At 41.2% G+C, this 18,346-nt stretch overlaps 2 protein-coding genes across 2 annotated transcripts in view; one reads left to right on the top strand and one right to left on the bottom strand.

The window, feature by feature from the left end:
* The window catches only part of METTL25 (methyltransferase like 25), a 97,783-nt gene extending 95,976 nt beyond the window's left edge, over positions 1 to 1,807 (bottom strand). Inside the window, exon 1 of the mRNA XM_034766101.1 lies at positions 1,508 to 1,807. Within this exon, the coding sequence (XP_034621992.1) occupies positions 1,508 to 1,769 (262 nt within the window). The 5' untranslated portion in view covers positions 1,770 to 1,807. The remainder of the gene's footprint in view (positions 1 to 1,507) is intronic.
* A 131-nt stretch (positions 1,808 to 1,938) lies between these two features.
* CCDC59 (coiled-coil domain containing 59) lies at positions 1,939 to 16,453 on the top strand. The gene is made up of 4 exons (XM_034772248.1): positions 1,939 to 2,107; positions 4,167 to 4,389; positions 10,615 to 10,714; positions 16,031 to 16,453. The coding sequence occupies exons 1-4, from the start codon at positions 1,978 to 1,980 to the stop codon at positions 16,190 to 16,192; spliced, it is 615 nt and encodes a 204-aa protein (XP_034628139.1). The 5' UTR covers positions 1,939 to 1,977; the 3' UTR covers positions 16,193 to 16,453.
* The last annotated feature ends 1,893 nt before the right edge of the window (positions 16,454 to 18,346 follow it).

The following is an 18,346-nucleotide window of genomic DNA, read 5'->3' as shown; positions in this document are numbered from 1 at the left end:
TTGAGACAACAGCTGCTGCTTGCAAGCTCCCTCTGTCCTGAGCCCTGTCGTGTCATGTCCCCTCCCACTCTATTGAGGTTGCGTAAGTGGGGGGCAGGAGCATGGGGGAGGGGGACACCCTGACATTAGCCCCCCTACTAAACAGCAAGCAGGAGGCTCCCAGGAGCAGCTCCAAGGCAGAGGGCGGGAGCAGCACATGGCAGTGGGGGAGGGACAGCTGAACTGCCAGCAATTGATAGCCTGCTGGGTGGCTGCTGCACAGGGAACGGGGAACTAATAGGGGGGCTGCTGGTCCACCCTGGTTCCAAGACCCCACCAGCTAGCTGCAACAGGCTGCTCTTCCTGCAAGCAGCGGACAAAGCAGGCAGCTGCCAAACAATGTTATAAGGGAGAATTGCGCAACTTTAAACAAGTATGTTCTCTAACTGATCAGCAACTTAACAACATTAAGTGAGGAGTTACTGTACTTGAAAACTTGGCACTGGGCATACCTATTTTAAATTGTTCCTTTCAATGCATAATTGTCTACAACTTCATCAACTAATTTTTGAGACTCAAATGGAGTTTCTCAGTCCTCCCTAACCTTAAATAATTTTGAATCATGAGCATATACCACCACATAGCTATTACCTCATTTTCCAGATTGCTGATATGTTGAACAGCAGCACTGGTCTCAGTACTGATGACCAAGCTGCTCTTCTCCCTGCTACAATTCCATCTCCTCCATTTGGCTTTTCCATCTCTCTCTGAGATGCCATTCTGTATTGTTTTCTGGCTCCTTCTCAGTTTCTCAGCTTGAATGTCTGGCTCTCTTTCTTCTGTCTTCTCACCCTTACATTTTTATTATAATGACTGATCAGACCTCACTGCTTCTTGCATCTTTTCATTAGAGGAACCCCACATGAAGTTTTGAACACGCTAGTATAACATGGCACCAAAAAACTGCCCAACCATCTCACAATACATTGAGATGGTCCCTCTTGCGGCGGCAGGTGGGGCAGTGATGTCCCTGCAGCATGACAACGCAGCGCAGGATGTCCATACCGCAGTCTCGTGCTTTGCAGAGTCTCTCCTCTGATGCTGCGGAGGGAGCACTGCCAACCACAAGCGATCAAAAATCATGAGCTTGGCTTAAAAAATCACGATCCTTTAAACAATAAATGTGGGGTTCCTCTAAACTTCACCATCTGGTGTCTGATCTTTTTGTACATGCAAGTCCCGTGGTCAAACTTTTCTCGCAATCGGGAGGGCTACTGGCATTTCTTTTAAAGGGAAGCTGAGCATCTACGGAATCACCCGACTCCAGGAGCTGGGGCTTGAAGAGAAACACCCAGCGGGGTGCCCCGGGGGCAACACTATGCCGGCTGCCAGGCCGTGACGGCCACCGATCATGCCGTCGTCACACAGCTACGAGGGCAGAGTCAGCCAGGGAGTGACCCCAGCGCCCACCATGGGACCAGCAGCGTCGGGGCACTAACGCTCCCCTAACGGGAGTTCTGGCACTTACCCCATAGCCCAGGCCTGGCGGTGCCGGCGGCCTCCTCCAGGGGGCGCTGCTGCCGCAGGAGCCCGGCCCCGCTCAACGCCTCCAGCACCGTCTCGGGAGAGAGAGCCACCAGCTGCTCCCACAGCCCCCGCGTGTAAAACTCCACCGTGTGGGCCTGGCACAGCGGCAGCGCCCGCCTGAGAAACTGCGCCACGGCCCGCAGCCGGGAGGCCACCGTCTCCGCTGCCGGTTCGGGCGGGAGGGAGCTAAGGGAACGCGACATGGTAGCAGCGGCGAAGGAAGGAAAGTTTGCTCGGCGCTCGATTTGTAATGCCTGGCGGCCGGGTGTCTCGAGCTCCACCCTGCCTCAGGTGGTCAGGCTGGCGAATCGAACACCGAACAGAGGTCGTCATCCGCCTGCTAGGAGGCGGGCGCTGTTTGGTGACGTGTCCAGAGCGCGACGACGAGTGTGAGGGACCGGAGGAAGGCTGATGGCACCGGCGGTGACGACGAGGAGCCGGGCTGCCCCGAAGAAAAACACCGCGGCGGCCCAGGGTCCCCGCCGAAAGCGGCAATGGAGGCCGGACCCGCGGCAAAGCTTCCTGGGGAACGTTCGGGAGGGTGAGTGGGGAGAGAACCGCCGCCCGGGCCCCGCGGCTCCTGCTGCTGGGGGAGGGAGGGGGAGCGGCGCCGCGGCCTCGCGCGGACTCCAGCGTTTAGGGGGATCTCGCGCTTTCTCCCCAACGGCCGTCCCTGACCTTCCCCGCCCCGGTCCCTTGTGCCCAGCGCTCGCGCAGCCCGCAGCCGCTCGGAGCCTGTTGCCGTCGTTGCACGTGGTGTCATAAGCCCCGGATTGCCCTGTGCTCACGGGCTGCAGCCAAGCCTGGCGCTTCTCAGACCATTACAGTGGCGAGGAGTGGTGCTGGCTGTGCCCCATGCCTCTTACCCGCCCGGTTTGTGGAAGTAGGATTCCCCCGTGGGATGGTGTGAGGGGACTCAGGCTCAGTTGGGTCTTCTCTCCTACACAGAGAGTTCTGTGGCACCTTTCAGACTAACAGATGTATTGGAGCATAAGCTTTCGTGGGTGAATGCCCACCATACGTCTGTTCACCCACGAAAGCTTATGCTCCAATACATCTGTTAGTCTGAAAGGAGCCATAGAACTCTCTGTTGCTTTTTACAGATCCAGACTAACACGGCTACCCCCTGATACTTGACTCCCCTCCTTAGCTTAGACCCTGATCCCTGACAACTGGAGAACTGTAAATAAATAAGGCTGGTCTTGATCTAACAGGGCCCACCTTGTAATGAGGAGTTGCTAGAGTTGTAACTAGTTGGCTCTTGAGATCCCAGAATGCAGAAGGGCTCCCAAGCTTTCTTTGCTTTGGGTTTAGGCCAGCTCTGTGGTTAGTTGGATGTAAAGAAATACATGTGTTGCAAATGCATTCTCATTCTTTCATTCGTAGTAAGGTTCATCAGGTATGTCTAACTGTCCGTGATAAAGTGTTTTAGAGAAGACACTGGAGGGTGAGCCAAGCAACTCTCAAATTTTGGCCATTGAGCAGGAATGATTCAACTAAAAGCTTGTATGGAAACCATGTGCTGTTATCCAAGTTCCAGAATGGGTTTAATCCTTCTGGATGGAAAAGAAAACACCCATTTATGCTTCTAACACTGATAAATGGCTATACAAAGTGGAACAATTATTTATTTATTTTTTTCTTTGACTTGAGTGAATGCTTATAATAGTCATGTATATGTTGAGTGTGGCATATATTTCTAGGCTTGAGAGAGAGCTCTTCCCTGGACAGTTATAAAAAACAGGTAAATGAAGAAAGAGAAGACAATATTTTATTCAAAAATACTTTAAAGCATTGCACTTCTATAACTGAGCCAGTTTTATTCCAGTTGTAGTTGCATATTTCTTGGGCATCCAAGATTATTTTTAGCAATGCTTCTTTGAGACCATCTTTATGAATTCCCTTTGATCTCATACATAGGGCTGAAAGCAAGAGATTGTGATAAGTGAAAACTGTTCAAAACTGGATTTGTAAAAGCAGGAAGGAGACCTTATAAATCATCTGGTGTATTCATCCAAGTATTTTTAAATGATTATCATCAGCAAGGCTGGACCCACACTACCATGTTTTACAACTGTTTTCCTACAATGGTGCAGCTGTATCAGTGCAAGCAGCCTAAGTGCTAATGTAGGGACCAGCCATTTTCACCTTCATGTTTTGAAGCCTTTCTCAGTTTTCTTGACACAACTTAAAACAGTGGAGCCCTGTCTATAGCAATGATTCTCAACTAGGGGACTGGGGACGCCAAGCAGGGCCAGCATTAGATTTGCTGGGGCCCAAGATAGAAAGCTGAAGCCCTGCCACATGGGGCTGAAGCTCAGGGTCCTGAGTCCCGCCACCCAGGGCTGAAGCTGAAGCTTGAGCAATGTAGCTTCGCGGGAGCCCCTATGGCATGAGGCTCCAGGCAACTGCCCTATAACACCGGCCCTGGCTTTTATATGCAGAAAATCCGTTATTCTGGCACAGGTGGGCCATGGAGTTTTTATAGCATGTTGTGGGAAGGACGGGGGCTGAGGGGGGGGGGGGGAAAGGGTTGAGAACCCCGGTCTATAGTAGCAGTTAAGATAGTTTGTCTAACTCACTCTTTCTAATGGCTTCAGGACAAGGATTTGCATTTTGGAGAAAGCAAAAGATCCATCGGGAATACAAGAAATTACTAAAAAAGGAAGGAAAGGCACATCCTCAATGGAAAGTTCAATATACAGATTCTTACCCAGAGCACTTGAAGCATCTCTATTTAGCTGAAGAGAAAATGCTTGAGAAACAATCAAAATCTAAAAGAACTGTAGTTTTGTTAGAACAAAAATGCAGCACAAAAGTAACGTAAGTATCATTTTTAAAACAATTTTTTCCCCTTCCTTCTTAAGGCACCTGATGCCACAGCTAAGGTCCTATAGTTGGTTTGTTATCTTTAAGTAAAGGAATAGATAATATAAGATCCTAATGAATAGACATGTTTTCTTAACATTAAAACTTATTCTGAATTGTTAGAAACCTGAAGACAACAGCTTTGAGCTTATTTTATCAGAACCAGAAAGCAAAACTGACAATAATTAGGGCTTGAGTCCTGTGTTCCCTGTAAGCTATGCACTTGGCAGCTGCACAGGAGAGATTTAAGTGCCCCCCAGCTGATAGCAGAGCACGCACAGCCGGCAGCATGTGTTCAGGTGCCCCTATCCCCACTTTGCTCCATCCTGCAGCTGCTCCCGGGACCTTCCTGCTGGCTGTGCAGAGCGCTGTGGGGGAGGGAGGAGGGAGCTGATGTCAGGATGTCTCGTGGCCCCCGCCTCTGTACCCCATCTCCACAGAGCAGGGCAGAGGGGACAGCCTGGCTCAGGAGGACTCAGAGCTGCTGTGGTCTGAATGGTGAGTGTCTGAGGCCTTGTCTACACTAAAGGGAAAAGTCTATCTAAGCTATGCAATTTGAGTTACATGAATAGCGTAACTCAAATCTACTTACTGCAGGGTCCGCACTACGTGATGTCGACGTGAGACACTCTCCTATCTATGCCCCTTACTCTTCTCAATCCAGCGGAGTACAAGAGTTGATAGGAGAGTGATCTGCGGTCAATCGACCACCAATGCATCGATCGCTGTGCATGAATCCCCTGGTAAGTGTAGACAAGCCCTTGGATTCTGAGTGCCTTTCTCAAAGAGACAGTGCATTATTTCTGAGATTTCCCCAGCAGCCAGGTCACACTGTCTGTCTGTCTCTCTCCCTCCCACTGCCCATGTACCCCATCTCCACAGAGCAGGGGAGGGGAGACAACAGGGCTCAACACAGAGCAGGAGAGCTTTCAGTAAGTGTCTTAAAGAGACAGCCTACAGCTTTCCCCAGCAGACAACACACACACACACACACACACAGTCTCTTTCACGCTCACCTTCCAACACATACTTGTATTATTATTGTTACTTCTTGGTACTTCCTTCAATGCATATATATTAGCTGTAATTTTATTCTTTCAAAGTGTTATTTTAGTGTTTTGACTGGTCTATGCATTTCATAATTTTTATTTCTCTTACACTTAAATTTAATTCTTTGACTAGTGAGTTCTAAAATGCCTAACCTGTCCTGGCTGGACTAATTATCCCTATGGTAACTTTTTAAAAAAAAAATATATATATATTTTTTTTCTACTGGTGGCGCACATAGGCACATACCTCAGTGCTCATAACAAAATGTATTCTACACATGGATGGAAAAAATTAGTGGAAACATTGCTTGAGTCCTCTAAAATAATGAGAATTTTTCCATGCGACTTCAGTGGAAGAATGAAATAATGATGCTGGGCCAAATAATTTACTAATTTTGTCCCCAAATCCTACTAACTGAGATGCCTGCACAGATCCTGTAGCAATAAAGGAATTTAAATTAAAACTACACTGGTTGGAAGAGAATGGTAATTAAATTTCAGTTTATATTTTATGTTGAGTGTGAATGCAAAAGGCATTTTTCTGTCCTAATTTCACTACTTTCATGTTAACAGGAAAATGATAGTCTGTATGGAATAAATAGCTTTGAACTTTTATTTGGAGAAATGAACAACTGGTTTTTAATACTGTGTTTAATGTTAAAATTATTATTTAAAAATCCTTATTTATTTCTCTTTAAAGGTAAGATGATTGGTTGCTAAATCTAATCTTTGTTGTGCTACATGTAATTTACTAGGTGGTGATATTCTCAGCCAGTGGCCTAGTATGATGTGGGGGGGATAAAGTGCTTCTGGAGATTGTCAGGGTCTTTGTTTTTTGGACTGCAAAGCAAATCTGTTAGATTTTGTGCTGCTTGTCACAGTGGCCCTGATTTCATTCTTGTTGAAGTCAATGAAAAGATTCCACTGACTTCTGTCTGAGCTGGATTGTGCTTCAGAGTATTCTTGGTCAAATTAGTGGTGTCCTGGCAAAACTCCAATTTGGGTGACTCCTTTTAAACAGCTTTTTGCTTGCATGTTAAATTAGATAAGGTATTCCTTGTTTTTTTTCTGAAGTCTTGGAAGCTGTTTAAAAACACACATTACATATGTTTTGTCCTCCAAATGTGTCTGCACTAGAGCAGTTTGAGGCAAAATATGTTATAAATGGGGTCCTGCCTGGGCTCTTTTCCATATAATCTCATTGTGCTTCCTCTGTATACATTTCCATAATCAACTTACTCAACATGCCTGAACCTACTACACCTGAGTCCTGTCACCTTACTTGAAAATAAATTTAATTTTGACCCAGCACCTTTTAACTACAGCTCAATATTCAGATTAACTGTTCTTCTCACAATACTGGAGAAGTTCATCATCTTTCATCTTGTCAAACAATTCATAGCTCACAGTGTCCATGATTCAATTCTAGAACTGTGAAAATAGTGTGAAAATAGAAAATACTTTACACACATTTACACAGCTTAATTCAGATGTTTACAGTTTCTTAAGACTTTTTGTGTCTGCAGCCATTCAAGTTATCCAATTTATTTGGGTAAATATTCACAGAAAGTGAATTTCAGTATTTTGTGCTGAAAGTGTTTCCAATCCCAGCTAAGCAATAAACCTTAAATTTAGAACATTCGTAGGCAACCCATAATAACAGTTTGAAAAAAATTGTATTATCTTTCAATTATTTACTTAGGCTAGCTGTATAGTAGGTTTCTACCCACTACATATAATCAAAAGCACCCACTGGATAAGTCACCTACTTCAGTCTTTAGACCATGGTTCTTGCATACTATATAATTTTAGCCATTGTAACCTTTGACTCTTCACTTTCTTTTTTCATTGTTAACAGCTGCAACTTGGACACCATATTCCTGTATGCAGTCTCCAGAGGCTGTTATTTTATCCCACTTGTCTACATCTCTTCACTTGAGCATATCATTTTAAGGCAGTGATTCTCAAACTTTTGTATTGGTTATTCTTTTCACAAAACAAGCTTCTGAGTGCTATATATTTTTTATTTTTAACACTATTATAAGTGCTGGAGGCAAAGCAGGGATTGGGGATGGAGGCTGACAACTCAGGAGGCCCACATAATAACCTTGCAACCCCCTAAGGAGTCACGACCCCAAGTTTGAGAGACCCTGTCTTAAGGTGTTCGCATATTCAAGGTGCTCCGATTAGTGGATGAGGAAAGGAAACTTTCAAATCAGAACAAACTTTCCCATTTTCAACATCCAATTAAACCTTAATCTGATAACATCCATTCTTTCTTTAAATCCTTCAGTGACCCCACTCACATCTCTCCTGCATTTGCTCAAATATACTAATACTGTGTGAATATAAATCCATGGTACGCCCACATCTTGAATGCTGCGTGCAGATGTGGTCGCACCATCTCAAAAAGGATATAAATTGGAAAAGGTTCAGAAAAGGGCAACAAAAATTATTAGGGGTATGGAACGGCTGCCATATCAGGAAAGATTAATAAGACTGGGACTTTTCAGCTGGGAAAAGAGATGACTAAGGGGAGGATATGATAGAGGTCTATAAAATCATGACTGGTGTGGAGAAAGTCAATAAGGAAGTGTTGTTTATTCCTTCTCGTAACACAAGAACTAGAGGTCATCCAATTTTCAACATCCAATTAAACCTTGGATGGTTTAATTGGATGTTGAAAATTGGGAATGGGGAACCGCGGCCAATGGGAGCTGCAGGGGAATAATAACCGGGCCGCGTGTTTGAGACCCCTGTACTGGATGATGATACTCTGTGATGGATTATATCACTGATGTCTCTCCAACTATCCCCTTGTTATGTATCATAATTCACAGGTGGGATGCTGAGACTTAAAAAATTGTTCTAGTGATAATGTTCACTTCTGAGGATTTTGCTGTCATTGGAACTTTGGCCAGAGCAAATTAGAAATCTTGTTGCATCGTATTTGTTTTTAAGTATATAAATCCATCACTTTATCTTTAAAAATACTTAATGCATTAGAGTGCAACAGTTAAATTATTATACTAATTAATATGGTTGTACAAGTAGATAGTTTTCAGTCACTTTGTATTCATGTGTTACAGTTGCTTGAAATTCAGTCTCCAGAAATGCTTGCTCTTATTGAGTGTATGAATACTGCTGTATTACATGTGCTGTGTGCATTTGATGCATGACAGTTAATATTAGGGGTGTCAATCGCAGCTAATGCAAGCAATTAATGCAAAATAAATTAACTAGATTAAAAGAAATAGTTGTGATTAATCACACTGCTAAACAATAATAAAATATCAATTTCAATTTATTATAAATATTTTTGGATGTTTTTCTACTTTTTCAAATATGTTACCTGAAAGTGAGAATAGGCATTCTCATGACATTATAAATAAGAAGCAGGCAGCATTATCTCCCATAAATGTAAACAAGCTGGTTTTGTCTTAGCGATTGGCTGAACAAGAAGTAGGACTGAGTCGACAATGTAAAACTAAAGTTTTATATTGTTTTGCTTTTGAGTGCAGTTATGGTTTAAAAAAAAAATTCTACATTTGTAAATTGCACTTTCAAAATCAAGAGATTACACTACAGTACTTGTATGAGGTGATTTGAAAAATACTATTTCTTTTTTTCGTTACAATGCAAATGTTTGTAATAAAAAATAATAATATAAAAGGAACACTAAACACTTTGTATTCTGTGTTGTAATTGAAATCAATATACTTGAAAATGTAGAAAAAAATTCAAAAATATTTATAATTTAAATTGGTATTCTGTTGTTTAACAGTGCGATTAAAACTGATTAATTGTGATTTTTTTTTTTTTTTTTTTTAATCATTTGAATCTTAGTTAACATAGTTTGGGATTATTTGCCACTTTACCATGTTCTGTATTAAAGTGTAGGGGATATCAAATAGAATCTTGTCTATGGTGTTTCTATTCTATTTATTTTTGGCATTTGTCTTTGTATACTGCATTACTATTTAAAATAGTTGCACACTTTCAAAATGGTGTGCTCTCAATTTTAGGTGTTAGTACACAGTCTTGCCACCTGATGGAGCTGAAAATAAACGGATGACTACTGCAGAAAATAAATGAGATACTTTTGAATGGCAGCATGAGTTCTAAGACATAGTATCTGAACTTTCCTTTTTTTTGACTGAGCCTATATCATGTTTGCTAGATGGCACTGGTTAGCTGTCATTTCTGAAATCTAAACTATAGAGCATGAAGGAATTTGTCCACCTGTTAGTTTGTGTCGCTGAAGTATTTTCAAAGGTAACAGGTTTAAATTTTGGTAATGGCTTGAGCCCTTATTTACCTTCCATGCTATTTAAATAATGTAAAAATTGGGAATCTGAACAAAATCATGAAGGTAGATAACTCTATATTACACAGAAAAATCCCATAAGGGAGAAGTGTGGTGGCAGGAAACTTCTACCCATGCTAAACTGCATTACCTCCTGCTAGATTACTACATGGAATTATCTGCATTCTGAAGAGGGTGGTGATGTGGGGACCAGAAATATCCCTAATGCAACCCCTCATTCTGTAGGACATATGCGCAGGACACAAGAGGCACTGTACTACTTATAACAACTCCCTGCCCTTCCTCTTTGTGCACAGAGCTCCATGTAGTTCAGCCCCTGGTATATTAAGAATTTACTGAGAAACCTGATATATTGGATTGCCATCCTTGATTCCTATCATGATTGTGATAAATAGATAAGCCACATAAGGTTTGGATCAGGTAAGCATCAGAGAATCCTACGAGTGGAAGGGACCTCGAGAGATCATCTAGTCCAGTCCCCTACACTCATGGCAGGACTAAGCGTTCTTTTGGTATAGAAATTTAGTGAGATTTTTAGTATTTGTGTAATCAAGAACACGTTGCAGTCCAAGCAGACATGAGAATAAAGAGACAAATGCTTTTTTTGTTGTTGTTGTGGAAAAAAGAGGGTATTTTGTTTTTGGTTTTTGTTATTTTTTTTTTAAGTAAAGATTCACGGTTTCTTCTTAGAGCCACTTAATTCCTAAATAGTCTATACTAGATCAATACTGCTTTGTGCTACAGTTATGATTGTGGTAATCTAAATACCCATGAGCTAATTACATGTACACTTGTCCATTACAGGTCAGATATGACTCAGAGGAAGTTTAAAAAGAAAACTTCTAATCAAAAAGCAAAAGAAGAATATGAGAAAATAAAGGCTGAACGTGCCAAGAAGAAAGAGGTGAATAAATTTTAAATTGAGATCTTTGGGGCAGGGTTGTGTCCAGAGGTTAAATTGGAGGGGGGAAGTAAATGATATTCTTTGTCTCCGAAATCAGATTAAACACCACTCACAGAGTGTAAGTCTTAAAATACGATTGTTCATGCCCTCCTGTTCTGCACTGCACTGGGTTTCCTTAGTTTTGTTCCCCCTGTTTGTGGGTTTTAATATACATTGTGCCTATCTGGCTAAGCTCAAGCTTCACAGGACTTGATGCCCCTTGTGCTCTTTGATCTGGCTTCCTTCAGTGAGGTTTGGCTGCCCTGCTTGGACTTCTTGGATTTGATTTTTTGATTGGGGAAAAATAAGTTGTGATATCTCCCCATGCCATCCATTTGTGATGCTGACTGAGATGTCACTCATTCTGGAAACTACACATTTTCATAATGAGACAACAGTATAATGCAGTTGGAAAAAAAAAAAAACCTAATATAATTCTGGAATGTATTAACAGGAGTATCATATGGAAAACATGAGAGTTAATTGTCACGCTGTATTCTGCACTGGTGAGGCTTCAGCTGGAGTACTCTGTCCAATTCTGGTTGCCACACTTCAGGAAAGATGTGGATAAACTGGAGAAAGTCCCAGAGGAGAGCAACAAAAATGATAAAAGGATTAGAAAACCTGACCCTATGAGGAAAGGTTAAAAAAAAACCCAAACTGGGCATGTTTAGTCTTGAGAAAAGAGGACTGAAGGGGATCTGATAAGTCTTCAGATCATTAAGGGCTGTCATAAAGAGGACTGGGATCAATTGTTCTCCATGTTCAGGTAGAACCAGAAATAAAGAGCTTTGTCTGCAGCCAGGGGAATTTAGGTTAGGTATTAGGAAGAACTTTCTAACTCTAAGGGTAGTTAAGCTCTTCAATAGGCTTCCAAGGGAAGTTGTGGAATCCCCATCATTGACGGATTTTAAGAACAGGTTGGGCAACACCTGTCAGAGATGATGTAGGTTTAAGTGCTTTGTTACTTCTGGAAATCCTGGCCCTCAGGTATCACAGTTGGGGGTTTCTGTTAGCAAATGATGAGATGAATAGAGTTGTTGAAACCTGTTGGAGCTTTTGCTCTAAGCTATCCGCAATTGAGACAGCGTCACTGTCAATCTACCCTCAATTCAGGTATTGAAAGTTTTCTTGGTAACCATCAAGGTTAAGACTCTTTAATGAAAGCTAAGTTTCTGGAGCACAAAATGGCACCTGAAGTCAGGATGCAGGTTTTGTGTGGTTGGCTGGCTAAAGCAAATTGGAGTTCAGTAATTAATTTATAAATCTTGCTTTCATTTACAGTTTCGCTAATTCATCTGTGTGCCAAGTAAATTTGCCACTTAAATGTTTAGATCAAGATTTTTAAAAAGTGACTATTGATTTTTTTGGGTGGCTAACTTGAACCATGTTAAAGGCTTGGTTTTTAAAAAATGCTGGTACTCGGCAATTTCTAAAAAAAATCAGGCCAAAATTACTAGTTGCTTTTTAAAATCTTGGCTTGATAAAAGATGTGTAGGCAGCCCAGTAGGAAACTATAAAATACTAGAATATGCATACAGACATTTGCATGGGATTCTGACACGGTGGAGAAAAATATCATTTGTGTAAAGTTTTTTTTTTTTTTTTTCCTTTAAGAAAAAATGACAGAACAATTTACTCACACATGCTGGGTTCAGAATTAACTCGGGAAAAGATTTATTCATGTAGAGCTCAATTAAGATGACTTTTTCATATGCTGTGGTCAAAAAGATAGGATTAAGTAGGGGTCATAAGTATGTAAACGGTAATACAATTATATACATCAGTAGAACTTCCTCACCTTGGATACTGCATTTGTTTTTGGTCATCTCTTCTTAAAATGGGTAAAACAACCACTAAATACCGGTGGAAATTATTGTAAAGGCATTGGAGATATGGGGCTTTCATAAGGGGAGAGAATATTATGTCATGGAGGTGCACATATAATGTGAATTTGATATGATTTATTCCCCTTATGTAAAAAAGGACACTTTATAGAGAATGCTTTCAACAGTCACACTAACTAGAATAAAATTTAATCAGAACATAAGCTAATTGCTGGTTGATACTAAAATAGTTACATCTCTTTCTACTCTCCACTTTACTGCTCGCCTCTCCAGATCTATTGAGTCATGACTTCTCCCGCAGATGGAGATATTTGGGTTGCACTTTCTTGGTGTAAACACTTGAGGCAATTCAAACTTCTTTACAGGGCTACAGGGCTTTATTATGTCTTTTCCTCATTCACCAAAGAAGTGAACATGCTAAGCTGTCAGCTGATGGACAACTTGGAATGGACCCTGAACACATCAGACCAATTTATATGCAGGGATCCAGCGCCCTCCCTCCTCACTCCCCAAGGGATATATTTGCATGCAGTTAAATCATAAAGGTGCGAGACTCTTCACCAAGGAAACTTACCAGAAATCTCTGAGAATGGAGGCTCTGGCTCACAGATAGCTGAATCATCTTTTCTTTGCTTCCCCCTTTTGTCACTAGTAAAAGTGATTCAGAAGATGAAGGGGGAGGCAAGTCATCCTCACCCCCACTGATCAAAAAGGCTTTGGTATTCAGACCTAGCGTGGTCTCAGAGGTCTTCACTCCCATCTATTCCGCAGGCAGGTTTTCCATGCCTGTGTCCTACTTACGCTTGACAGCAGGGCTGTTGAACTACAGGCTCTAAAGAGAGGGGATGCTCCCCCAAAGAGAGTCCTCTAACTTTACTCAGGTGTTCCACTTATTCAGAACATGCAAAATCCTCCTAATGATGCCAAGGTAAAATGACCCCAGAAAACCAGGGTTTTTACAAGATGGTCTAAGACCTTCCATCGTTGCTGCTTGCATCTACGGTAACTCCTCACTTAACGCTGTAGTTATGTTCCTGAAAAATGCAACTTTAAGTGAAACTATGTTAAATGAATCCAATTTTCCCATAAGATTTAATGTAAATGCGGGGGATTAGGTTCCAAGGAAATTTTTGGGGGGCAGACAAAAGGCATTATATACTGTACTGTACTGTGGTGGGGACGTGCCCCTGGCTTACCCCACACAGGCACAGCCCTCTGCAGACAATGAGGCAGGCAAGGACGCTAGGAAGCGCCTTGCACAGCAGCAGCTTCCCCACCAGAAGAACAGGTGCTGACTTTGCTGGGGGATGCTCCAGGCCTGCCTCTTCCCGTCCCCGCTCCACTCCAGGCCCGCCTCTTCCCACCCCCACTCCACCTCCGGAGCATGCCGAATCAGAGACTCAGCGCTTCCCCGCTCCTCCCCCTCCCACCAGTGTCGAATTTAGAGTTAGTGGGGCCCTGTGCTCAACTTCATTTTGGGGGAGGGGAGGGGAGCCATGGGGGGAGCATTCTCTCTTATCTCTCCCCCTTAGCCCAGGGCGCTGCAGCCCCTAAAGCCCCTGCATTCCGGGTGGCCCTGCCTGCCGGGGTCGGGGGGCAGCTTCCCCGTTCCCTCCCAGAAAATCCTAAGCGCTGCCAGCAGCTGTTTGGCAGCAGGGGAAGCGCGGGGAAGGGGAGGAGGCGGAGAAGAGGAACTTGTGCAATGCTCCCTTGTAAAGTCAGCCAAATGACGTTATAAAGGAGCATTGCACAACTTTAATGAGTATGTTCCCTAATGGAGCAGCAATGTAACTTGGAAACAACGTTAAGCAGGAGGACGTTAAGTGAGGAGTTAATTTATGTGCTAAATAGTGTTATAAATCTTGACACATCAAGTTTCTAATAGATCACACAATGATCTTAATGATTCTTAAGACTGCATATCTGTTGAAACCACAAGTCAGGTTTATTTCCTTTCCATAGAAACGTGTTTTCTTGTAGTCGTGTCAGCAAGAAAAGCCTCCAAAATCTATATTTATAGACTCAAGCCATCCTGCATATTCCACATGGACAGGGTCATTCTTCCTGCTCCAGAATAATTTGTTTCAAGCCCAATGTCAGCAATGATCTAAAGTAACTCTTCTCTGATGACTCTTTGTCTGGCCTGCATGAAATGCAATTGATTAGGAAGGTTTGATATATATATTTTTTCCAATGCCATACATTTTAGTATTTTTTCAGTAATATTCATTAATAAAATACTCATTTATCGACACTTTGTGTATATGAAAGGGACTTAGTATTTGTCATTATTTAGATTTTTCAGCTGCTTTGGGATTCCTATTTAGAAATGTTTGCTTGGGTTATTTAGATTTAACTCACTTTATATTTTCATAGAACATAAAGTACTATTCCTGCTGAATTATGAAATATTTCTGTTGCATAAAATTGTTTTTCATGTGTTTTTAATTTCTACAAAACGCTGACACCTATTTATGCAATGAAAAGAATATAATATGCATTTGATAAACTAGCATCTCTTGACATGCACACTGCTGCTAAGACATCTGTCTTTGTGGCCTTTACAGTGTTGCGTTTCAAAGCATAAAATCCCATCAGAGCAGCCATCCAAATAAATTGAAGCAAGCCTTTAGTCTGATTAGTGACAGCTTCACATATTTTGATCGGACATCATTTCAGTGTATCAAACTAGTTATCATGCTCATTAAAAATATAATTTGCTTTAGTAATTTATTCAGTGTAAAACAAAATATTGATAGTAGCACCTAAAGTTGCCCTATGAATAAAATTATATAAAGAGTTTTATACCACGCTTGTCACTGGTAGTATGTGAGTGCTTTCCAGTAGTGCATTATGTGATGTGACTAACATCTGTAACCTGTTTGTTTTTGATTTTTTTTCCTCATTCTCTCCCCAGTGGGATAAGTGTGTGCAGTGGAGTGTCTTGTTTTAGTGAGGAGGCTTTTATTTCTTGTTTTAGTTTGTTTTTTAATATGTATGTTGCAGTGTATTTGATACAGAAAGCAGGTTTAAAAAAAAAAAAGTCTTGCCCTTGGAAAAGAAGGCGGTGAGGTTTGTGATGGTCCTTAGTTCCTGTGGGATTTCGTTCTACAGCCTCAGCCAGCCCTATAGAAAGGTCTGTGTGCAAGACGAAAGAGCTTTAGCTTTATTGTAGAGAGTACCATTGTGACACAGATGTGAAGTTGCCATCACAGTCTTCATTCCAATGGAACGTTTGTTTCAGTTACAATATCTGACTCTTCTTCAGCTCTCAGATTTCTTTTAAAAGTGGTGATGGCCATAAAACCAGTATGGTACCCAACTTCCAATATTTTCACAAGGATGCTTGTATTATTTAAAAATCACATCTAGGGTTTGTACTGATTCTGATTTACTCATGTCAGTTATATTTTCGCTGCTTTTATTCCAGGAAGTCGAGAAAAGGAAACAAGAAAGAGAAGAAGCTCAAAGGCTCTACAAGCAAAAGAAAATGGAAGCTTATAAAATATTAAGTAAAAGGACCAAAAAAGGACAGCCAAATCTAAATTTACAAATAGAATTTCTCCTTCAGAAAATACAACAAAAACCATAGATCAGATTATCTTCTCTTTTCAGTGAATTAAATCAATCCACTAAATACATGCATTGACTGGTACTTTGTATTATAGGTGATATTTTTTAATGTGAATATATGGCAACTATTTTTGTTTGTTGTGATTATTGGTCCAGGATTGTGCTGGAGAGGGTCATTGATCCTGAAAACATTTGTACTGGTCTGAAAATAATATTTCTAGCTCAAGCAGATTATGGGATATTGAACTTTTTTACAATAAATGTTCAAATTAGCACCTTGCTTTATTCCCCACTTCAGTTCTATGCTTGATTTTTACCAGCCAGTATCCCAAATTGCTAGTTTGAGACTTGTTACCATTTTGAGAGCTGGGATTCCATGCTGCTTTTCAGATGGCATAAAGCATTTGTTTTTAGCTCTAGCAGTTCTGGTGGTGTTAGCTGCTGAAATCATGTCCATTGAATAGGGAGAAACAGGATGGCAAACTATGTGAACCCACTATCTAAAGGAACTGCCAGGGCTAGGATTGCATTCCTTATGCCATTTGAAAGCTCAGAATACAGAAACCCAAAATATAAATTATATTATAAGGCTTTTATTATACCCTTCCTCCTCCTTCCCCTCCCTCCCCCCCCGCTCGCCCCCCCCCCCCCCCCCCCAGGAATAAAACTTGCCCTGGTCTAAGACCTTCTAATCAGTTCTGGGCTAGTGCTATAAAATGATAAGGTCTAATATGTTACGAACCATCATGGATAGAAAAGCGTACTTTATAGATAGAGCATTTTTCCATGCTTTTGCTTTAAATCTAATAGTAATGGTTCCGTCTACTGAGAATTTTTTCCTCTTTGAAAACATTCAGCCAAACCTTGTAAACATTATAGACTTATTTTTAAGTTGGGCTATGGTGATGTTTACTAATGCTAATGATATTTAGCTCTGGATGTAGCTATAAAAATGTTAATTTTTGTACACTTGCCTGCAGCCATGGCAGCAGTTAAATTTTTTTCAGAACAGAATGTTTCCATCTTCCGTAGCATTCAGAAAATCATTTTTAAGGTTGTAATTTTAAATAGCCACAAACATAGTATGGTCAGTATAATGTGGTGCAATACAGAAATGAAGAACCTCACTTCATAAAGGTTTATTCCAAAAGTGGTAAATATTTATAAAATGTATTCCTCCATATATTAAAATGCTATGTTTTGGAGTTTGAATGAAAAGGTGCATTTGAGGTGTAAATGGTCCCCTTTGAGCACTGTGAGGCATTAATTCATATCAAGTTGAAAAAATTTCATCTCATAGTTTAATTTGCAATATCTCGCCCTGCTTTGACAGCCAATAAATAATGTCAGATGAGTCTCTACATCTGATAAAGATTATTCAGACACAAAGGGGAAGAGAGTCTGTTCCAGACACATGGATGAGTTCAAATTTGATCAGTTATCAAGGGAAAGGCTGCAAAAATAACTAAGCTGTAGACTCTCTAGGGTATCCTCTTCTGCACATCCATATACATAATTAGCAGTGAGGAAACTTGGAATTTCTTACTGATAGCATTCCATATGAGGAGGAATTAAATGTGATGGAAAGACTTCTTCAAGCCATACGCTGTAAGAAGAACCATCAGAGGTGCAGATCAGTATTCTAGAGAAATACTTAAGCTATTCACAATGTATTTTTATGAGATGTTTAGTATCTTCTGAAATAAAAAATCCTTGCTTTCTTTGTTTTTATTTGAAATACTCATGTAGTAAACAAACTATAAAATGTGATTGGCTGACTTTAAGCTCCCTCAAGAGGGAAGTAGTTTAGAATTGGGGATAGACAGTTCTCATTTCTCAGAGCCCTAAGGATTTGCCTCCCGCTGCCTCTTCACACAGCTTGCCCTCTTGGTTATGCATCGTTGCTGTAATCTCATTCAAGCAGTATTCTTATAGAACTTGGCAACAGAATAAGTGAGCTTTTCTCCTAAGAATCTTTTTTAGCAAATGAATGCACTGCCTGCAGGAGAGAAAGTAAAGGCACTTGTATATCTGAATAGTCATCTTTTATTATAGAGTCAGCATATCACACTCACCATCACTAATTTTAACAATATTTCCATTCTACCCCCTTATTTTCAGTTACTTGTAACTTTAACCTTCCATGCTGAAGTTTTCCAAGTTTAGTCTCTCA

The sequence above is a fragment of the Trachemys scripta genome, chromosome 1, assembly GCF_013100865.1.
Source record: "Trachemys scripta elegans isolate TJP31775 chromosome 1, CAS_Tse_1.0, whole genome shotgun sequence".
NCBI classification, from domain to species: Eukaryota; Metazoa; Chordata; order Testudines; family Emydidae; genus Trachemys; species Trachemys scripta.
This window is presented reverse-complemented; position numbering and strand designations above follow the sequence as displayed.